Raw genomic sequence first — 25,331 nt, forward strand, 5'->3', positions numbered from 1 at the left:
AAATTATAATGATTTATATCAACTATAAAAGTAATTATCATATTACATAATTCATTCTATCAGAATAACCCTTTTTTCAGGCATTTTATATAAAAAGAAAAAAATTAAAATCTTTATCTATGAGATATGAACACATTAGCTTCATTAGCTTATCTTTTTATATAATATAAATTATTAAATTATACATTAATATATTATAGATTAATATAATTGAATAAAAATACATTCAAAATACAAAATACAAATATTTATATTTATATATATATATTATATAAATATATATTTATATAAATATATATATATATATTTTACATAAATATAATTGAATATAAATGGAGGTAATTAAGTTATAAAATTTAATAAAATGAGAAAATAATTAATTTGAATAAATTATTCTTCTTGAATTGAGGAATAATCATTTTTGAAAATTAAAAATATGTAATTAAATAAATAATCATTTATCCATCTGTATGTTTTCTTTAAACCTCATAATAAGTTCTGATCCATTGTATTAATGTTCCAAATTACAATTCATTCAGTAAATTGAATTGCATTTTCTTAATGAATGATATTTTTATTCATATAATATATATAATAATATATATATATATATATATATGTTATACATCAATATAATTAAATATAAATACATTTATTTATATATATTATACATTATAATAATTGAATATAAATGGAGGTAATTAGGTTAAATAATTTAATGAAATAACAAAATAATTAATTTAAATAAATTATTTTTCCTCAATAGAAGAATAATCAATTTTTAAAAATTCAAAATATGAAATTAAATAAATAATCATTGATCTATCTGTATGTTTTCTTTAAACCTCATAATAAGTTCTAATCCATTGTGTAAATGTTCCAAATTACAATTCATAAAGTAAATTAAATGGCATTTTCTTAATGAATAATATTTTTATTTTAATTAATGTGTGAGCAAATAATTAAAAGATATATAGGATTTTTTTAATAATTATATTCATTTTTGATGAATTTAATCAATGTGAAAAAAAAATTTTTTTCAAAATTTCTCTTTTTTCAAAAGTAAATTGAAAATTATAATATATATATATATATGTATATATATTATACATTAATATAATTAAATATAAATCTAGGTAATTGAGTTAAATAATTTAATAAAATAAGAAAATAATTAATTTAAATGAATTATTTTTCCTCAATTGAAGAATAATTAATTTTTAAAAATTAAAAACATGAAATTAAATAAATAATTATTTATCTATCTGTATGTCTTCTTTAAGGGAGCTTTCCAGTGTGGAATTTTCAGAAAATCGATTTTTTTTTTTTTGCTTTATCGAATAGTATACACTCTTCCGAATATTCCCTGGAATTTTCATGCCGAAATTCAGATTATTTCAGTTACTGTACAGCATTTCTTGGAAGAAGGCAACGGAGCGCTACAGCTGCTGCGTCGGCCGTCTGCCTGTGCGACCGTTATTTCTATTGTCTCGTTCCTACCTGCACGTACATGAACTTGGCTCGCCAATTGTCGAAAATGTGAATTCGGACTATTGCATAATTTGCCGTTAATTAGCCGTAAATTAGTCGCTCGACTTATTTCTTTGTCGCACTCAATTTTCAAAAAAAAAGCGGATGGCGTGCTAAATTCTTGAAAATCAATCAATCACTGTGTGTGGCAACTAGCCCCAAAGCACGTATTCTGCGGCAAGCAGATAGTAGAAATCGCTACGCAGTGTGCTGTGTGCACCTTCAATGAAGGTTACGACCCAATTTTGAAAATTTTGGAGACGATGGGATGCACGATAGGGCCGAGCGCCGCAGATTTCGCCGCTAAGTACAAGAATGCGCGCATCACCCAAGCAAACCGCCGGGCGTCCCTGGATAGCAAAGAGGCGAGGACAGCTCGTCAGACTGAACAATCCATTGAGCACGATCTTTTCGAAGAAGCATAAGGGATATTGTATGGACCTGGCATCGCTGATTGACCGTAAGTAAACGATTTACTTATAATTCCCTCACTTGAAACTTTGAACGCGTTTTTCTCGAAACAGCATTTTTCAAAACGGTGTCCAACTTGGAGGGCAGAGTTTTAAAGCTATCGAGTTGAATTTTTTACACAATATTCTTAACGTCATTGTTTATCGTGCTATGGAAGCTTTTTTTTTTCGACATCTTCCTATTTTTTTGTAAAAAAAACTGCCAAGAAAAATGCTTAAATCGATACTTTTTGTTCAAACCAGCGTCATTTTTGCAAAAAAAAAAAAAATGAAGAGAAAAGCCTCCATAGCACGAAAGCCAATTATATACCGATCAATAATCTTCTTGTGTTTTTTGTTTCAGATCAAAATTGTGACCCCCAACGTGGACACCACATCCAAGTGCATTTTCTGCAACAATTGTTTCATCATTTTTATATATATTAATTAATGAATGAATCGATCTTTAAAAATTGTTTTGTATTTTTCAATACCCAATTAATATACAAAAAAAAACCAGACCGATTAGATTATTTTTTCTTGAAAAAAAAAATCGCGAAAAACAGCGATTTTTCGGGCTGTCACACTGGAAAGCTCCCTTAAACCTTATAATAACTTCTAATCCATTGTATGAATGTTCCAAATTACAATTCATAAAGTAAATCAAACGGCTTTCTCTTAATGAATAACATTTTCATTCCAATAATATGTGGGCAAGTAATTAAAAAATATATAGGGTTTTTTGAATAATTATATTTATTTTTAATGAATTCAATTGATGTGAATGTTACGTCCTCCAGACTTCCTATTCCTTTCCCACGCTCTTAGTTACCTTACGCTCTGAAGTCTACCCTCATCGTTCGCGAGTCAGCAGGTTGTCCTGTAACTCGCGGCTAGCTTGCCTGCTACATCCGGCGAAACCAGGCAGATCCATCCCAGCACTCAAGCAAGACACCTATCCTCTAAACCAAGACCATACCCTTTTCCCTTGACCGACTCCGTTGCATTGACCACTAATAAACAATCATATACTTCAAATCGTTTACCTTCCCTTAATATCGATCCCTTTCTATTCCGTTCCCTTCCTGCATCGGGAGTAGTAGCACGCGAGTGCATAGTCGACGTGAACGGACCCTACAATAGCCAAATAACACCTTGGCTGGGCGTGGAGTAAGCTCCAATTACCGCTCATCGGAGCCTACGCAATCTACCCCGTAACATTTTGGTGGCAGTGGTTTTGCCCGTCGACCTACTCGTCAGTGCAGTGCTGCATGTTTTCTACGAAAGTGTTGAGTGCTCAAAATTTCTAACGCCGTACCAATCAGTGATAGCCGTGTTACGAACGAACTCTGGGCCACAAAGTACTGTGACAGGCACACAGAACCTATTCAACTCGCCACGGACACAGGCTCTGCAAAGAGTCCCTAATTTCAATAACTCCGTCACATCTTGGTACTATTGAAATTCATCGATTGATACGACATCGAATAACTGTGTAGCGGGTGAAAATTTAGTGCGATAGCCAAGTTAAGCCGCACACCGCATCTGAACACATCACTTTTCGAACCGACAAATATCGAATGGACCCTTCCCGCTCATTCGGACTCCTGCAACCCTGTTAAGAAGAGAATCTGGACCCGAAAGTGGCATCGCCCTAAGACCTGGATTACCACACTTATTTATCAACACGCCACGGAGTACCTCATCTATACCCTCCTCGTGCCGACGCATGACGTGTATCGCCTCTTCAAGTTTCACCTGCGTCCAGCTGCCTACAACCATGCTGTTCTCTGTTTTTGCGTTCTCCTTCGCCCTGTATGTCTATTCTAAGTCTTAGTGCTAAGTTGATATTTTTATTCCTATACTTGCAATACCCTGCTTAAATTGACGTGGCACCAATTAACGAAACCGGTTCAAACTTTTGGTCAGTAAAAGATGTCTTGCCGACAATCCCCCCTTTTGACGGCCACAACATGCCCTTTGACTCATTTGTAGAACAATTACGTCACGTAGAGACTCTTATAAAAGCTTCGGATAAAATGACCTTCGCCAAATTTGCGCAATCAAAGGTTACAGGCCCCGCTTCCCAATATTTAATAGGCATTAACTGTAATGACGTCGAGGACCTAATGACTGCCCTTAGCCGAGCATACCGCCCGGATATCCCCATACGCCAGCTATCTGCTCAATTAGATAGAATTACACAACAACCATATGAGCGCATTATAGATTACTCGTGCAGAATAAGAGCAATATCAAAAGAAATAAGCACAGCGATCATAGCCAAACACCCACCAGACTTAGCAACGCTTCGACTGAACGATCTAAAGAAGGATACCTCTAGATCGTTTATTAGAGGGCTTCGGCCAGAATTGGAGTGGAGAATCGCTACTATCAGACCATTACCAACCTTCGAAACTGCCGTCAGCATCGCCGAAGGTGAAGAAGCCGAGCTAATTAACCGTCAGATATAATTCTCTGCACATTATTTTACCCCCTCTACACCCATGTGTCTGCCGTTACCCCCCCATAGTGCTCCTCCGTCTCAGGTGCCCACCGTGGCCTCCTCTATCCCCCCCCCCCCCCCCTGATGTCATTGCCCACACGTGGTTACGTTTATCAACCAGCGCCTCGTACCGAACCCGGAACCTACGCCCAAGCGCTCATAACAGCTTCAGCTGACCCTCCACTAATTTCGATCGACACCCCCGAGCTAATAAAAATATCTACATTTATTATTGACACCGGTGCAGACGTCAACTTGGTCAAAGAAAGTTCCGTTAGGCCCCTCGTACGACGAACAACCGACAAACGTTTGACGCTGACTGGTATAACGGACAAAAAGACGCAAACTATCGCAAAAACGGAAATACGTTTTAATAATAAATCCCATACCTTTCACTTGGTCCCTGACTCGTTTCCGATTCCGCACGACGGCATCTCAGGCCAGCCCTTCTTACGAAAAGAGAAAACAACTATTTCTTTCAACTCGAACTCGGTGATGCTTGGATCCTCATTGCCAATCCACTTTGATAAATTCGATGAACCCTCGTCCGCGCCCGAAAAAACGCGCGTAATTACAATACAGGCCCGTACCGTGAAAGCCATCCCACTAATAGTTGCGAACCCAGACACTAAAGTAGGTTACCTTAAACGCATCGATTTAGGCAACAATGTTCTATGTGGTGAAGCGTTAGTTGAAAACCAGAACGGCATCGCTTACTCGTACGCGTTCAATTGTAACGAATCTGCCGTAGAGATAAGACCCCCAACAGTAACCCTAGACGAGTTCGACGAGCCACTGAGTACAGTCATGCCCAACGCTACGCATACTGCATCGAGTAACCACCACAGCGATGCCCGCGCCAAAACCCTCGTTTCGCACCCAGGCCCTCTCCTCAGCAACTCATTAATTCTTTCTGCCGCCAAGCGTACATCGCGACCGACTAATAATCCCCCCTCTTGCCCCATCCAGTCCACTGACCTCGCGCAACTGCAATCCGATCCTCCTATCCCTGACGACAGTACACCCTGTCCCGGTGCCGCAACAGTGCTCTTGACTGACAGTAGGTCAGAAAGATTGGACGTCCTAAAGAGCAGCGTACATCTTGATCATTTGAATGAGACCGAAAAACGATCTATATTTAACCTCGTAACAGAATTTAACCATCTCTTTTATCTCCCAGGTGATAAGTTAGGCCCCACCAATTTATCTCATCACACTATCCCCACGACGGACAATACGCCTATTCATACCAAACAATACCGTTTTCCCAAAATTCACAAAGACGAAATTGAATCCCAAGTTGATAAGCTACTCAAACAAAATCTTATTAAACATTCCTCATCTCCGTATAATTCCCCGGTGTGGATCGTTCCAAAAAAACCGGATAGTGACGGCAATAAACGATGGCGTATGGTAATCGACTACAGAAAACTTAACGAAAAAACAGCCGGCGACGCCTACCCTATACACGATATCACGGAAATCCTTGACCAGCTTGGCTCAGCTGAATACTTTTCCACATTCGACCTTGCTTCCGGGTTTCACCAAATTCCCATGCATCCGAATCATCAGCACGTTGCATAAGTTTCGTTTATAACATACACAATATCTATCATATATACCACCACATTTATAAGATGTCATTTAGAAATTTTTTTCATTCAAATGTAAACTAACCCACTTAAACGTGCACTAACATCTAGGCGCTATATTTTAAGACTCTTCTTTGTAATATTCTGTAAGTGATTCAATACGATAAGATGTCATTTATAAATTATTATTTTTTTATTCAAATGTATACTAACCCACTTAAACGCGCACTAACATCTACGCGCTATATTTTAAGCCCCCTCTTTGTAATATTCTGTAAGTGATTCAGTACGATAAGATGTCATTTATAAAATTTTTTTTTTTATTCAAATGTACACTAACCCACTTAAACGCGCACTAACATCTAGGCGCTAGATTTTAAGACCTTTCTTTGTAATATTCTGTAAGTGAGTCACTACGTTTCATGGCATTCCGCTTTTTTCCGAACATCCTATTTCGTACTCTCACCGAATGTTCTTCCCCAAGGGGGGGCGTGTTACGTCCTCCAGACTTCATATTCCCTTCCCACGCTCTTAGTTACTTTACGCTCTGTAGTCTACCCTTATCGTTCGCGAGTCAGCAGGTTCTCCTGTAACTCGCGGCTAGCTTGCCTGCTACATCCGGCAAAACCAGGCAGATCCATCCCAGCGCTCAAGCAAGACACCTATCCCTCTAAACCAAGACCAAACCTTTTTTCCCTTGACCGACTCCGTTGCATTGACCACTAATAAACAACCATATACTTTGAATCGTTCACCTTCCCTTAATACCGATCCCTTTCTATTCCATTCACTTCCTGCATTGGGAGTAGTAGCACGCGAGTGCATAGTCGACGTGAACGGACCCTACAATGGCCAAATAACACCTTGGCTGGGCGTGGAGTTAGCTCCGATTACCGCTCATCGGAGCCTACGCAATCTACCCCGTAACAATTTGCTTACATATTATTTAAAATAAAAATATCATTCATTGAAAAAATGCTATCCTATGTCCTATATGAATTGTAATTTAGAACATTCACACAATGGATTAGAACTTATTGAAACGTCTCAAGAAAACATACAGACAGATGAATAATCAGTTATTCTAGTTCACATTCTTATCTTTAAAAAACAAATTATTTGTTAATTTGAGAAATATGATTTATCAAAAATTCATCATTTTTTATATCATCAAAGTATTCAATTCAATTGCCACCATTCATATTGAATTATCTTAATGTAAAATTTGTATATACACATAATTGATTAAATAATAGAAAATGATGAATAAATTTATTATTTATATTTTATCTATATGTATTATAATTTTCAATTCAATTTCAAAGAAAGGAAAATTTCATAGAATAAAAAAATTCTCGAATTAATCAAATTTTTTGAAAATAAATACATATATGAATAAAATCCTACATATTTTTCGATTACTCGCTTACGTATTGATTAAGATAAAAATATTATTCATTAAAAAAATTCCATACAATGTCCTTTATGGATTGCAATTCGGAACATTTATACAATGGATCAGAACTCATTGAAACGTCTAAAGAAAATACACAGACAGATGAATAATCAGTTATTCTATCCGATATTTTGAATTTTCAAAATCTGATTATTTTTTAATTCAGGAAATATGATTTATTTTAATTATTTCTTTTTATATTATTAAATCATTCAATTTGTTTGCCTACATTTCTAATCGATAATATTATTGTATAATTTGTATATACATAATTGATTAAGTGAATTGAATGATAAATAAATTCATTATTCACATTTTATTTATATATATTATGATTTTCAATTCACTTGTAAAAGGAGGGAAATTGAATATAATAATTAGAAGAATTCTTTGTATTTTTCAATCATTCGCTCGCATATGAATTCGAATAAAAATAGTATTAATTGAAAAAATGCTATTCAATGTCCCTTATGGGTTGTAATTTGGAACATTAGTACAATGGATTAGAACTTATTGAAAAGTCTGAAGAAAACTTGCGGATAGATATGTGATTAGTTTTTTAATTTTATATTTTCAATTTTTAAAATTAATTATTCTTGAATTCAAGAAAAATGATCTATTGAAATGAATTATTTTTAATATTATTGAATTATTTGATTTAATTGCCCCCATTTATATTTAATTATATCAGTGGGTAATTTATATATATACAAAATTGTTGAATAAAAAAAATGAGAAAATTAATTTATCATTTATATTTTATCTATATATATTATAATTTTTAATTCACTTTTGAAAAAAAAAGAATTTCAAAAAAAAAAAAAATTTCTTACACTAATCAAATTAATTAGAAATAAATATGATTATTGGAAAATTTCTATATATTTGTTGATTACTCGCTCACATTTTAATTGAAATAGAAATGTTATCCATTAAAAAAATGCCATTTAATGTCCTTTATGGATTGCAATTTGGAACATTCATACAATGGATTAGAACTTGTTGAAAAGTGTGAAGAAAACATACAGACAGATAAATGATTAGTTATTTAATTTCATATTTTTAAATTTCGAAAACCTATTATTTTTTAATTTAAGAAATATGATTCATTTGGATTATTTTATTTTGTATCATTGAATTATTAAATTCATCCGCATACATTCATAATCAATTATATTCATGTATAATTTGTGAATATATATGATTGATTGAGTGAATGAAATGATGTATAAATTTATCATTTATACTATATTTGTATATATTATAATTTTCAATTAACTTTTAGAAAAAAAAGAATTGAAAAAAAAATTATCACATTAATGAAATTTTTTGAAAATGAATATAATCACTAGAAAAATTCTGTATATTTTTCAATTTTTCGCTCACATATTAATTATAATAAAGATACTATCCAATCGAAAAATGCCATTTAATGTAGTTTATGGATTGTGATTTCGAACATTTCCACATTGGATTACAACTTATTGAAAAGTTTGATGAAAACATACGGATAGATGAATGATTAGTTATTCAATTTCATATTTTTAATTGTTGAAAATGAATTATTCTTCAATTCCAGAAAAAAGATCATTTCGGATTAGTCATTTTCATTATCATCAAATTATTCAATTCAATTGCCCCTATTCATATTCAATTATGATAATGTATAATTTGTAAATATATATTATTAATTAAATGGAAAAAATGATGAATAAATTTATTATATCTATTTTATTTGAATATATTATAATTTTCAATTTACTTCTAAAAAAAGAAGAATTTTAATCGAAATATATCTTTACAATAGTTGAATTTTTTAGAGAAAAATATAATCATGAAAAGAATCCTATATATTTATTGATTATTTGTTACATATTAATTGAAATGAAAATATAATTCTGGAAAAAAATGCTATTTGATGTAATTCATGGATTGTACTTTGAAACATTCATACAATGAATCACAACTGATTAAAAAGTTCAAAGAGAACACACAGATAGATATATGATTAGTTATCTGATTTCGGATTTTTAATTTTTGAGAATTAATTATTCATGAATACAAGAAAAATGATTAATCCAGATTAATTATTTTATATACCATCACATTATTCAATTCAATTGCCTTCATTTATATTCAATTACAACAATGTATAATTTGTATATATATATATATATAATTAATTGGAAGAAAAAAAAATGATAAATAAATTTATTATGTATATTTCATTTATGTATATTATAATTTTTAATTTTCTTTCGAAAAATAAATTTTGGAAAAAAAACATTGAGCATTAATCAAATTTTCAAATACAAATATCATTGTTAAGAAAATTCTATATATTTTTCAATTGTTTGCTCCACATATTAAGCAAAATAAAAGTAACATTCATTAAAAAAATGCCATCCAATGTCGCATATAGATTGTAATTTGGAACAATTATGCAATGGATTAGAACCGATTGAAATGTTCAAAGAAAACTCAGTGATGGATATGTAATTGAATATTTAATTTCATATTTTTCATTTTTCAAAGCTAATTATTCTTCAATTTCGGGAGAATTAATTATTGAAGTAAATTATTTTTCATATCATTAAATTATTTAATTCAGTTTCCTCCATTCATATTCAATTATATTAATGTATCATACGTATGAATATATAATTAATTCAATAAAAAAATGACAAATCAATTTATCATTCATATTACATTCATATATATGATATATTTGAATTTACCTCCAAAAAAATGAAAATGTTGAAAACAAAATTTTCACAGTAATTAAATTTCTCACAAATGACTATAATTGTTAAGAAATTCCGTCACATTTTTTCATTATTCGCTCACACATTAATTATAATAATAATATCGTTCAATCAAAAAATGCCATTTAATGTACTTTATGGATTATAATTTGGAACATTTATACAATGGGTTGTAACTTATTGAAAAGTTTGAAGAAAACATACAGATAGATACAAGATTAGTTATTTAATTTTATATTTTTAATTTTCGAAAATTAATTATTCTTCAATTCAAGGAAAATAATTGATTCAAATCGATTATTTTTTATATCATCAAATTATTTAATTTACTTGCCTCCATTTATATTCAATTATAATAATGTATAATCCGTATATATATAATTAATTAAATGAAAAAAATGATAAATAAATTTATTATTTATATTTTATTCATTTATATTATAATTTTCAATCCTTTTTTGGAGGAGGAAGAATCTTTCTGGAAAAAAATTCTCACAACAATTAAAATTTTTAGAGAAAAATATGATTATTAGAAAAATCCTATGTGTTTTTCGATTATTCGTTCACATATCAATTGAAATAAAAATATAATTCATTGAAAAAATTCCATTCGATGTACTTTATGAATTGTAATTTGGAACATTCAAACAATGGACTTATTAAAAAGTTCAAAGGAGACATACAGATAGATGAATGATTAGTTATTTAATTTTACAATTTACATTTTTCAAAGTAATTAATTTTTAATTTAAGAAGAATGAATTATGTAGGTTAATTATTTTCCATAACATTGAATTATTTAATTCAGTTGCCTCCATTTATATCGAATTGTATTAATGTATCATTTGTATATATATATATAATTAATTTAATAAAAAAAATCATTAATCAATTGATTATTTGTATTTTTTCTATATATATAATAATTTTTAGTTTACTTCTAAAATGAGGAAAATGTTAAAATAAAAATTTTCAGTTTACTCGAATTTCTCACAAATAACTATAATTATTAAAAAAATCCTATATATTTTTTCATCATTCGCTCACACATCAATTATGATAAAAATATTATTCAATCAGAAAATGCCAAATAATGTACTTTAGTGATTGTAATTGGTAACATTCATACAACGTATTATAACTTATTGAAATGTTCAACGAAAACATACAGATAGGTGAATGATTAGTCATTTAATTTCATATTTTCAATTATTGGAAATTGATTATTCATCAATTCAAGAAAAATGATTAATTTGAATTTATTATTTTTTGTATCATCAAATTATTAAATTTAATTACCTCCATTTATATTCTATTCTAATAATCTATAATTCGTTTCTATATATAATTAATTGAATAAAACAAATAACCGATAAATTTATTATTCATAGTTTACTTATATATATATTGTAATTTTGAATTCGGTTTCGAAAAAAAAAAAATTTTTCTGAAAAAAATTCTTACAACAAATAAATTTTTCAGAGGTAATATAGTTATCAAAAAAATTCTATGTAGTTTTTGATTATTTGATCACATATCAATTGAAATGAAAATATGATTCATTAAAAAAATGCCATTTGATGTACTTCATGGATTGGAGTTTGGAACATTTATACAATGCATTGGAACTTATCGAAAAGTCTGAAGAAAACGTACAGATAGATAAATGATTAGTCACTTAATTTCATATTTTTAATTTCGAAAAACGAATAATTTTTTAATTTGAGAAATATGATTTATTTGAATTTATAATTTTTTATATCGTTAAATTATTCAATTTAATTTCCACCATTCATATTGAATCATCTTAATGTCAAGTTTGTATATATATATATAATTGATTATATAAAAGAAAATGATCAATAAATTTTTCATTTACATTCTATTCATATATATTTTAATTTTCAATTTGATTTAAAAAAAAGGAAAATTTCATAATATAAAAAAATTCTCAAATTAATAAATTTTTTTGAAAATAAATACAAATATGAAAAAAATCTTGAATATTTTTTGATTATTTGTGTACATATTATTTAAAATGAAAATATTATTCATTGAAAAAATGCTATCCAATGTCCTTTATGGATTGTAATTTGGAACATTCATACAATGGATTGGAACTTATTGAAACGTCTCAAGAAAACACACAGACAGATGAATAATCAGTTATTCTAGTTCATATTTTTAATTTTGAAAAACAAATCATTTGTTAATTTGAGAAATATGATTTATTAAAAATTCATTATTTTTTATATCATCAAAGTATTCAATTCAATTGCCACCATTCAGATTGAATTATCTTAATGCAACATTTGTATATATATATAATTGATTAAATAAAAGAAAATGATAAACAAATTTGTTTTTTATATTTTATTTATATATATTATAATTTTCAATTCAATTTCAAAAAAAGGAAAATTTCATAAAATAAAAAAATTCTCAAATTCATTAAATTTTTTGAAAATAAACACATTCATGAATAAAATTCTATATATTTTTTGATGACTCGTTTACGTATTAATTAAGATAAAAATATTATTCATTGAAAAAATGCAATCCAATGTCCTTTATGGATTGCAATTCGGAACATTTATACAATGGATCAGAACGTATTGAAACGTCTAAAGGAAACACACAGACAGATGAATAATCAGTTATTCTATCCGATAATTTTAATTTTCAAAATCTGATTATTTTTTAATTTAGGAAATATGATTCATTTTAATTATTTCTTTTTATATCATTGAATCATTAAATTTATTCGCATACATTTCTAATCGATAATATTATTGTATAATTTGTATATATGTAATTGATCAAATAAATTGAATGATAAATAAATTCATTATTCATATTTTATTCATGTATATTATGATTTTCAATTCACTTTTAAAAGGAGGGAAATTAAAGAAGAAAAAAACTTTCACATGAATTAAATTTTTTGAAAATGAATATAATAATTAGAAGAATTCTTTGTATTTTTTAATTATTCGCTCACATATGAATTTGAATAAGAATAGTATTTATTGAAAAAATGCCATTCAATGTCCCTTATGGATTGTAATTTGGAACATTTGTACAATGGATTAGAACTTGTTGAAAAGTGTGAAGAAAACATACAGACAGATAAATGATTAGTTATTCAATTCCATATTTTTCAATTTCGAAAACCTATCATTTTTTAATTTAAAAAATATGATTCATTTGGATTATTTTTTTTATATCATTAAATTATTTGATTCATCCGCCTACATTTATAATCAATTATATTCATGTATAATTTGTGAATATATATGATTGATTGAGTGAATGAAATAATAGATAAATTTATCATTTATACTATATTTGTATATATTATAATTTTTAATTAACTTTTAGAAAAAAAAGAATTAAAAAAAAATTTTCACATGAATGAAATTTTTTGAAAATGAATATAATCATTAGAAGAATTCTACATATTTTTCAATTTTCGCTCACATATTAATTATAATAAAGATAGTATCCAATCGAAAAATGCCATTTAATGTACTTTATGGATACCATTTGGAACATTTCCACAATGGATTATAAGTTAGTGAAAAGTTTGACGAAAACATACAGATAGATGAATGATGAGTTATTCAATTTCATATTTTTAATTGTTGAAAATGTATTATTCTTCAATTCAAGAAAAAAGATTAATTCGGATTAATTATTTTCAATATCATCAAATTATTCAATTTTATTGCCCCCATTTATATTCAATTATGATAATTTATAATTTGTAGATATATATTATTATTTAAATGGAAAAAATGATGAATAAATATATTATATGTATTTCATTTAAATATATTATAATTTTCAATTCACTTTTGAAGAAAGAAGAATTTTCATCGAAAAATATCTTCACAATAATTGAAATTTTTCGAGAAAAATATAATTATGAAAAGAATCCTAAATATTTTTTGATTATTTGTTCACATATTAATTAAAATGAAAATAGAATTCATTAAAAAAATGCCATTTGATGTACTTCATGGATTGTACTTTGAAACATTCATACGATGGATCACAACTTATTATAAAGTTTAAAGAAAACACACAAATAGATATATGATTAGTTATTTGATTTCAGATTTTTAATTTTTGAGAATCAATTATTCTTGAATACAAGAAAAATGGTAAGCCCCGATTAATTATTTTTTATACCATCATATTATTCAATTCAATTGCCTTCATTTTTATATTCAATCACAATAATGTATGATTTGTATATATACATATATAATTAATTGAAAGAAAAAAAAAATTAAAAATAAATTTATTATGTATATTATAATTTTTAATTTACTTTTGAAAAAAAAATTTCGGAAAAAAAACAATAACCATTAATTCAATTTTCAAAAATAAATATCATTGTCAAAAAAATTCTATATATTTTTCAATTGTTTGCTCACATATTAATCAGAATAAAAGTAATATTCATTAAAAAAATGCCATTCAATGTCGCTTATGGATTGCAATTTGAAACAATTATGCAATGGATTAGAACTTATTGGAATGTTTGAAGAAAACACAGAGATAGATATATAATTAAATATCTTATTTCATATTTTTGATTTTTCAAAGCTAATTATTCTTTAAATTTAGAAAAATTAATTATTGAGGTAAATTATTTTCCATATCATTAAATTATTTAATTCAGTTGCCTCCATTCATATTCAATTATATTAATGTATCATTCGTATAAATATATAATTTATTTAATAATATAATGACAAATAAATTTATTATGTATATCACATTCATATATATTATATATTTGAATTTACCTCCAAAAAAAGGAAAATGTTGAAAAAAAAATTTTCACAGTAATTAAATTTCTCAAAAATGATTATAATTTTTGAAAAAATCCGTCGCATTTTTTCATTATTCGCTCACACATTAATTATGATAATAATATAATTCAATCAAAAAATGCCATTTCATGTACTTTATGGATCATAATTTGGAACATTTATACAATGGATTGTAACTTATTAAAAAGTTTGAAGAAAACATACAGATAGATATATGATTAGTTATTTGATTTCATATTTTTAATTTTTGAACATGAATTATATCAATGTAACATCTGTTTATATACATAATTGATTAAAATAAAAAAATGATGAATAAATTTATGATTCATATTCTATTTAAACATTTCAAAATTTTCGGTTTACTTCTGAAAAAAAAATGTTGAATAAAATTTTTACAATAATCAAATTTCTCAAAAATAACTGTAATTATTAAAAAAATCCTTTACATTTTTTCATTTTTCGCTCACATTAATGATAATGGAAATATTATTCCCTCAAAAAATGCCATTCGATGTACTTTATGGATTGTAATTCGGAACATTTATACTATGGATTGGAACTTATCAGGAAGTTTTAAGGAAACACACAGATCGATAAAAAATTAATCATTTGATTTCATATTTTTAATACTCGAAAATTAATCACCCATGAATTTAGAAAAACGGGATCGACTTCCGGGCGACACGCATTACCTCGTGCGCATCTTTGACCGTGCTTGTCACATGTCCTCACGGCCTGAAATCGACTGCCGGACGCCCTGCATTGCCTCCTCCTCCACTCTGACGCTGCTCGTGTCAAGTTCCCACTGCCACGGATCGACTCTGGGACGACGCGCATTGCCTTTTGCTCGACTTTGACCGTGATAGACTCATATCCTCGCGGCCTGTGATCGACTGCCAGACGCCCCGCATTGGGTCCCGCTCGACTCTCATTGTGCTCGTGTCAAGTCGAAGCCATCGCTAATCGATTGTGGAACGACGCGCATTGCCTTTTGCTTGAACTCGACCGTGCTTGTGTCAATTACCCTCAGCCACGGATCGATTTGGGGACGACGCGCATTGCCTCTTGCTCAATCTCAACCGTGCTCGTGTCAAGTACCCTATGCAACGGATCGACTTAGAGACGCCGCGCATTGCCTTTTACTCGACTTTGACCGTGTTTGACGCGTGGCCCCACGGTTGCTGATCGATTGCCGGACGCCCCTCATTGCATCCTGCTCGACTCTCATCGTGCTTGCGTCGAGTCGACGCCGTCACTGATCACCTCCGGTACGACGCGCATTGCCTTTTGCTCGACCTCGACCGTTCTCGTGTCATGTACCCTCTTTCACCGATCGCCTCCGGGACGACGCGCATTGCCTTTCGCTCGACCTCGACCGTGCTCGTGTCAATTCCCCTCTGCCACTGGTCATATCTGGGACGACGCGCATTGTTTCTTACTCGATCTCAACCGTGCTCGTGTCAAATACCCTTTGCAACGAATCGACTTAGAGACGACGCGCATTGCCTTTTGCACGACTTTGACCGTGATAAACTCATGTCCTCATGGCCTGTGATCGACTGCCGGACGCCCCGCATTGTGTCCTGCCCGACTCTCTTCGTGCTCGTGTCAAGTCGACGCTGTCACCGATCGATTCTGGAATGACGCGCATTGCCTTTTGCTCGACCTCGTCCGTTCTTGTGTCATGTACCCTCTTCCACCGATCGACTCGGGGACGACGCGCATTGCATTTTGCTCCACCTCGACCGTGCTCGTGTCAATTCCCCTCTGTCATGGATCGTATCAGGGACGACGCGCATTGCCTTTTGCTCGACTTTGAACGGACTTGACACGTGTCCCCACGGCCTCTGATCGACTGCGGGACGCCCATCATTGCCGTCTGCTCAACTCTGACGCTACTCGTGTCGAGTCCCCACTGCCACAGATCGACTCTGGGACGACGCGTATTGCCTTTTGCACGACTTTGACCGTAATAGACCCATGTCCTCGCGGCCTGTGATCGACTGTCGGACGCAATGCGGGGCGTCCCGGCGCATTTTTATATAATTATTCAAATAATCATTTTCGCATTTTATTAAATTGTTTAACTTAATTGCCTCCATTCATATTCAATTATATTAATGTATAATATATATGTATATAAATAAATGTATTTATATTTAATTATATTAATGTATAATATATATATTGTAAGGTGGCATTTTTGATGCCCGTTACAAGGGGCTCTTTGCACCATGGGCGGAACCAAAATTTAGGAATTTCGGAAATTGAGTCGCGAAGTTTTTGCAAAAGAGCGCCAGGACTAGAGTCGCGCATCCGAAACTGCGAGAGGGGACACCTTAGCGAATAGCGTAAGATATTTCAGGTTTGTTTTGTTTTTTTTTCTTTTTCGAGCTACAACGGCATCAGGCAAGAAGTCGACACCGAATTCGAGGAAATTGCGAAGTGACGAACTAGTGACAATTGCGAAGGAATGATGTCGAGGCTGCGGAGAGGGAGCCGACGCAAATCCCCGCATCGCGGGAATCCAAGGTGGATGCGATTCCCGCTGGCGGCCGGCGCGCCGCAGCCTCTCCCCTTCACCCCGCCAACAATTGACCGGCGAACTTGCGACGGACCGACTAGCGATGAGGGAGCACCACGCTCACCGCCAAGACGTCATGGAGCTGCGCGGAGGACGAGATTGCGATCTAGCTTTAAGTTCTGCGCAGCGATGCTATCGAAGGTGCGCGTCGAGTTGCGCGATCGACGAAATCGATGACGGATCGATTATTGCGTATTCTTGTGGGTATGACGTCACGTGTGGGATGGCGTATCGAGATCCGTGTTGCGGCAGGTAGTAGGTTTTTGAAACCACTCCAGTTCTGGCGGTCGTGACAAGTAGTCGCGTTTTGGGGAGTTTCGCGAAGTAATGTAGTCGCCCAAGAATCGCGAGGGGAATGAAAAAGGAGTTGCAAGGATGTAAAAGGTAAGCGCTGCTTCTATCCCCGCGATTGAATTTCGAGCATAATTACGAAAAGGCTTGCCGAGTACCGGATAGCCGTTTTGGATTTGCGTTGTAGAGAAGTACTCGAAATTCTTTTGCCGATTCTTTTGCTTGATGACCGTAGCCTGAGTACGCGTGTTAGAGTAGAGTAAATTTCGAGTTCCTGAGAAAGTTGAGTAGAGTCACGGGTTTTAGTTGAGTCTTTCTCGTTAGTGAAATCAATATAGCCGAATTTCGCTGTACCGGGTCGAGCCGCGTTATCGGGTTTTTCAAGTGTCACCTCTCGAGTAGGTCGGGAAGTGCCGAATTGCAGTGCTCGGATTAGCGGGTAACGTTTTGGAGGATTTTGAAAAGATTTGATTTCGGATGCGTTGCGATTGCGTATAGTTTAGGTTACGTTTAGTTGCGCCTGCATTGAGTTCCGTACCCGTTAGTTAAGATAATGTAGATTGAGTTGCGTTACCTTGAGCTCGAGTTTAGTTGAAGTTAAATGTAGTGGTGCTTGCGCTGAGTTAAGTTGCCGTTTAGTTAAGATAGTTTTTGGTCGAGTTGAGGTGATGTATAGTCGAAATTGCCGTTGCGTTGAGCAGCAGTTGAGACGAGAAGTTTGAGCATTGAGTTTTGCTTGCGTTTAAAATACAGTAACGTTTGCGGATTCGTTTAGATTTAGGGCAGCTCGCGGTAGCGTCGAAGCTCCAAGTCGGGTGAGATCTCGGGTGAGATTGAGGACGCCGTCTGTTCGGTAGCCCGACGGCGCACCGTCGAATAATTAGTTTTCGTTTTGTTTCGAGCAATAATCGCCATGGAAAACAAATAGCGAATTTGCAAATAAAGAATTGCGTATGAGGATTTTGTGATCTTTGAGTGTCGTTTTAGTTAGGGAGTCGCGAGCTCATTAGAGTAAGAAATAGAGTAGGTTACGTGTAATTTTCTGTTTAATTTTAGACTCGCGATGAGCGACTTTTGGATTATATTTTTTTTTGTTTGTATCACCGCTATTGGGAAATATGAGATTTTATTTTACTTCTGTTAAGTAGCGTGTGTATTTCGAGTGTCTCTCTCTCTCTCTCCAAAAATTACCCCTCCCCTCTCCGCGGTACTGAGCTATCGAGCATATGCCCGAGGAATAGCGCATTAATGATTTCGAGGCGTGTTAATCACGCCAGGCGCCCAACAAGAACTTTGCGATATTGTTTTAGATCCAGGGTACATCGTGGACGCCAAATTATTGTGCACGCGGTAAGTTCTCGGTCATTTTCACTGAGTGAAAAATCCACGTCACAATATATATATATATATATATATGAATAAATGTATTTATATTTGATTATATTAATGTATAATATATACATATATATTATAATTTTTCATCTACTTTTAAAAAAAGAGAAATTATTGACGAAAAAATTTTTTTTACATTTATTAAATTCATTAAAAACAAATACAATTATTAAAAAAATCCTATATATTTTTCAATTATTTGCTCACATAATAATTAAAATAAAAATATTATTCATTAAGAAAATGCCATTTAATTTACTTCATGAATTGTAATTTGGAACATTTATACAATGGATTAGAACTTCTTATAAGGTTTAAAGAAGACATACAGATAGATAAATAATTATTCATTTGATTTTATATTTTCAATTTTCAAATATTAATTATTCTTCAATTTAAGAAAAATAATTTATTCAAATTAATTATTTTCTCATTTTATTAAATTGTTAAACTTAATTAGCTCCATTCATATTCAATTATATTGATGTATAATATATTAATGTATAATACATATATATATATATATATATATATATATACATATATATACCGGGACAATCTCTTGAAACTATACATATAATGCGCATGCGCGAGTTTTATCGGCTGCTCGGACAGGCTGGCGACTCAGAGTTTCAGCTGTCAAACTCTGGTTCTGGCGGTGATGTAGTTCATACGAATTTTTGAGGTTAGAATCTCAAACAGTCGAGGTAGTGACTCGGAAAGTTGATGCTAATGCTCTTTGAAAATTGGCTTTATTCGACTGAAATGAGAAATCTGTTCAAATGTTGGGTGCTTGGAAGAAACGCAGCAGGTAGGTGGGAACATTTTATTTGATCACTTTTATTATTTCGTACATTAGAAATAACAATGAAGTTTTTTTCTATCAACAGGTGATACGGCCAAAATAATTACATCTCTAATATTTACTGTTATCTGCCTATTCAATTTATCACACGTACAAAGATCATCGCCACTTTCCAGTAACTAAGCAACTTTCTCACTCTCTTGTGATTTCAGGTGGTAATATTGAATTTTATCACTTTTGAAAATGAGACATTAAGCCGAGCGATCACGAAATTTAAAAATCTCACTATCTGTAACAGAATGGTGACTCTTTTTTTTTCTCGAAAATAGTTCAACAAAATTTACAAATAGTCGATAGTCAATGTATTTTTTCCGATCAGTAAATTATTGCTACTACTATTAAAAATTTTCTAATGATTATCAGAGTTCATTTCGCAAATTTTCAATGATGTTCGATCAAATTAATGACGGGAACCCAATACTCAAATTGAAAATTCAAGTAATATTAGATTTATTGAAATGATTTCTGTATTTCATGTTAGTGCGGTTTGCAACAAAGAAAATCTAATCGGAAGCGTAGAAACCAGGAACGTAGATCACATACTATGACACAAGTTGAAAATCAACTTTCTCAAAATGCGCCTTGACGTCACAATTAGCTTCAAGGACAATCATGTTTTAGAGTAATGTCAGAAAATTATTACGAGGATATTCACTTATCGGATTCAAGATTGTGTCCCTTATTCCATCAGAATGAATTAATATCTAATTTTTAACGAAGTTCATGAAGATTTTTTTTCAAATAATGTAATCCGATACAATATCTTGTTCATAGTCCTCCGAACATCACCTTCTAACAAGGATATTTGGAAAGAGTCCCTTTGTTGCAGAAACCATTATAAAATTCTTGGTTTTCAATTCGTGCTACTGAATAACTTCTACGTTTCAGGTTCCGTTTCCAATCTTAAAATGAGATTTTTTTTGCTCCAGACAATGCTAACATGAAATGCAGAAATAATTGCGGTAAATTGAGATTCACAAGCTTCCAGTCTTAGCGTAGGACCCTATAAAGAGTGTAAAATTAAATTTGGTTTAAAGTTATCGTGCAACTAGCTAGCCTGATGACACCGTCAACTAAGATTAAATTTAAAGACATTTTTGACCGAAGTTATTTAACAATTCTGGATTTAGATTGATTCAGTTTGCTTGGAAAAATTCAACCCTAGAATCTAATTGAGGACTTGAAAAATTATTTATCTGAATTTAATGCCAAAGAGAGTAAAAGTAAGCTTCAAAATAAGATACCAAATTAAATGGTATAAAGTTTGAAAAACAATGCTTGCCAATAATAATGCTTGAATTGCAATGGTGCACAGAATGATTCCTCGGTAGAATGAATTGGCAGCAACGGTTAAGTAACAAACTTATCGCTATTGGCTCGATCAAAGCAAAATGATGGGATATTCAGCTATTATCATCTGTAGTATATCCCGCTCTTCAATTTTGCCTCAACTGATGTTAAGAAGGTGGCGATGGCCTGATGAAATTCACTCTGGCACCTGATGTCTGGCGGAACAACCAGGTTCGATGGTCATAATGATTGCACCGCTCGAGAAACCAGGATCCTTGCCACTTAAACGTTTTGACCATCAGGTAAGGCATAATTTTCCTCGTGTTAATCAAAGTTCAAACTTTGAGCATGCTGAAAAAAAAACTAATTTTATCATTGAATCCATGTTAAAATATTTTAATAGTCAAAGATCACTTAATTAGAAATGTACCTACATGCTTCCATGCCTGACAAATTTAGTCCCGCTTTGACAATGAATTATTTCGTACTTGGAAATATTAGAAGCTATTATTATCAGACAGGATCTTTTGGTGTTTTTTGATACAACTAATTTCCAATAAAATGCACAAAACATAAATCGTTAATGAGACGCATTTTTAATTTTATGTAAATGAAGAATCTGTTCACAATAAACTTTGTTTTTACTTACCTACCTCTGTTTGTCCAGACTCCCACTTGTTAATGACATTTCACATTGAATTTCAAATTTCTTCTTTCAATAAATAACACCCAATTTCTGTATCATTTGATATTTGCTTTTCCGTTAAATTCTTTATTGCGTAGGTTGGATATCTTCCGATATCGACCGCGGTATTGCTGAACGATACTGTTCTTCTTAAACAATTCACGTTACGTAAAAATAAACAACAGCATAACCTCAATGCATGGCTTCACGCGCGAGAGATTTAAAGCTTTAGTTTCATTTTGTGTACGTTGGCGCTCTGCTCAGCAAACGAAAACATCGCCACAGAGCGATTTCACCGACCAATGAGATTGAATTATTTAGCGCATGCGCATTGTATGTATAGTTTCAAGAGATTGTCCCGGTATATGTCGCATCGCCGTCGAGGACGAAGTCCGGACGACGCACTCGACCTTTTTATGACGTTTATGGAGGGTCATAAGTCGAACATCGAGTGACCAGATGTCGTCAGGATGTTTAAGAAATACTTAGCCTATTGGGGGTGCGTGGTGCAGGTACCACGAGTGTGTTGTATCGCGTAGAGGCCTGGGTCATAAAGAATAAAGAAGGACGAAGAGGTCTCAGGCTTTTGGGGAATGCATTCCGGGCACTCTCGCTCGAGTCATCGAGTCAGAAAGAACATACTTTGAAAAGGCTGTGCGCGATACACTCCGCTAGCACCACCATCGAGAAATCTCTTTATAACGATTATTCTGCATCTTTTAATCTTTGTATCAAATCATTTAATAAATTCTGTACGCTGTGTCACTGCGGCCGTCAGTGAGATATTTATTGTGTCTTGAGAGCACACTCTTGCTGTCTCTATTTTATTTTTAACACACGTTATTTGTGTGTTTCTGACATATATATATTATAATTTTTAATTTACTTAAGAAAAAAAGAGAAATTTAGAAAAAAAAAATTTTTTTTACATTAATTGAATTCATTGAAAATGAATATAATTATTAGAAAAATCCTATATATCTTATAATCACATATTAATGGAAACAAAAATATTACTTATTAGGAAAATGCCATTTGATTTACTTTATGAATTGTAATTTGGAACATTTATACAATGGATTAGAACTTATTATAAGGTTTGAAGAAAACATACAGATAGATGAATAATTATTTATTTAATTTCATATTTTCAATTTTTAAACATTAATTATTCTTCAATTTGAGAAAAATAATTTATTTAAATTAATTATGTTCTTACTTTATTAAATCATTCAACTTAATTACCTCCATTTATATTTAATCATATTAATGTATAATATATATATAGACGGGAGGTCGGGTGAAGGGAATAGGGAGGCAGGAATAGAAGGGAAGGGCGGGTGAAAAAAGAAAGAAGGGGGAGAGCTTTGAGGTTAGGCAGAAAGAGCCGGCGGACGGCAACGATTCAGATAAGATAGGAATAGGCAGTGACACCTAGGGAGTAAGAAAGGGGATAGAGTAGACTGGTAGGCGGCGGATAGATAAGGTAGGGAGCGGTGAAGGAGAGAAAGAATATGAGTAACGCGGGTGGCCAAAAAGAAGGGGCGAACAGGGAAGAGGAGGAGAAAAAGAAAGGTAGGCCGGGGGCAGTAGCAGCGTTAGGGAGGGATAGGAGGCATAGCCTGGGATCGACGGCGACGGTGCTACGCTTATGGAAGAGAAAGCGGGAGGAGGAAGGGGGAAAAGGGAAGGAGGAGGTAGACGAGTTGCAGGAAAGAGAAAGAGTATTTGGGAAAAGCAGGAAAGTGCAATGGTCGCCAGAGGGTAAGACAGGTGAGGAAGGGAAGGCGGAGGGAGGGGGTATACAAGATATGCTAAGGTTGATTAGGGAAGAGCTAAAGATAGGTCTAGAGGAGGTCAAAGGGCAGGGAAGGGGGATCAGGGAAGAAATGGAAAAGATTGAAGGCGAAATGACTAGAAGGGAAGAGCAGTGGGAAGTAGAGAGGGGGGAGATGAAGGAAATGATAAGGGATCTAGGTAAAAGACTAGAAGAGGTAGAGGAGCGGCGACGGGGGGAGATGGAAAGGGTAAAGGAGAGGCTGATAGAATTAGAAAAGAAGAGTGCAGAAGGAGGGGGAGAAAGGCAGGTACAGGGGAATGCGGAAGTGGCGCAGGTAACAATAGATAGATTAAAAGAGATGGAGTGGGCCATAGAGAGGAAAGAAAGGGAAGAAAGAAGGGGAAATATAGTAGTGAGAGGAGCGAGACTTGAGAAGGGAAGAGAAAAGAAAGAGTTGAAAAAGATTTTGCAGCTGATAGGGGTAGAGGTCGAGGTAAAGGATATGTGGGAGGTAGGCGCGAAAAAGGGGGGAGAAAAGGGGATATGGATAGCAAGACTAGGAAATAGGGAGCACAAGAGGCAGGTAATGGGAAGAAAAAGCCTCCTTAAAGGGAGGGAGGAGAGAATAGATGAGGATCTCACCTGGGCAGAGAGAAGAATGAAATGGAAGTTGAGGGAGGTAGCAGCAATTGAGGAGCGAAGGGGAAACAGAGTAAGAATAGGGTATGAAAAGATCTGGATAGAAGGGAAAATGTGAAAGTGGGATGAGATAGGAGAGGTGCTTAGGGACGGTACAGGGAGAGCGAGGGAAGAGGGGCAAAGGGAGGGGAGGGGAAAATTAGGGGAAAGCGATAGGGAAAGGTCAGCAAGCGAGGAAAGACAAGAGGGAAGTATAGAAGCACAGGAAAGGGTACGTAGGGAAAGGCAGTCGGGGGAATGGGTAGTGGGGGGGGGGAGGCAGAGGCAGGTGGGGAGGGAGATAAGGAGGAGAGAGAGGGGAGTAGGCGAGACAGAAAGGGAGGGGTGAAAAGTAGCTTTTTGGAATGTGGCGGGGCTCGCGAGAAAGGATGAAGATTTCTGGAGGGGGCTAGGGGAGCGGGATGTAATATTTCTGATGGAGACATGGATAGAAAAGAAGGGATGGGAAAGGATTAGAAATAAGTTGCCAGTAGGGTATAAATGGGAAGTGCAGTATGCGGTTCGAAAAAATAGGAAGGGAAGAGCAATAGGCGGAATGTTGTCAGTGGTAAGAAGGGAGATAGTAAGTGGGGAGGGAGGAAGGGAAGAGGTAAAAGAGGG

General features: G+C 33.1%; 1 protein-coding gene across 1 annotated transcript; it reads left to right on the plus strand.

Moving 5' to 3' along the window:
• Positions 1–23,766: 23,766 nt before the first annotated feature.
• LOC124304295 (vicilin-like seed storage protein At2g18540) lies at positions 23,767–24,789 on the plus strand. Its single transcript, XM_046762299.1, has one exon. The coding sequence runs from the start codon at positions 23,767–23,769 to the stop codon at positions 24,787–24,789; it is 1,023 nt and encodes a 340-aa protein (XP_046618255.1).
• The last annotated feature ends 542 nt before the right edge of the window (positions 24,790–25,331 follow it).

The sequence above is a fragment of the Neodiprion virginianus genome, chromosome 1 (assembly GCF_021901495.1).
Source record: "Neodiprion virginianus isolate iyNeoVirg1 chromosome 1, iyNeoVirg1.1, whole genome shotgun sequence".
Taxonomy (NCBI): domain Eukaryota; kingdom Metazoa; phylum Arthropoda; class Insecta; order Hymenoptera; family Diprionidae; genus Neodiprion; species Neodiprion virginianus.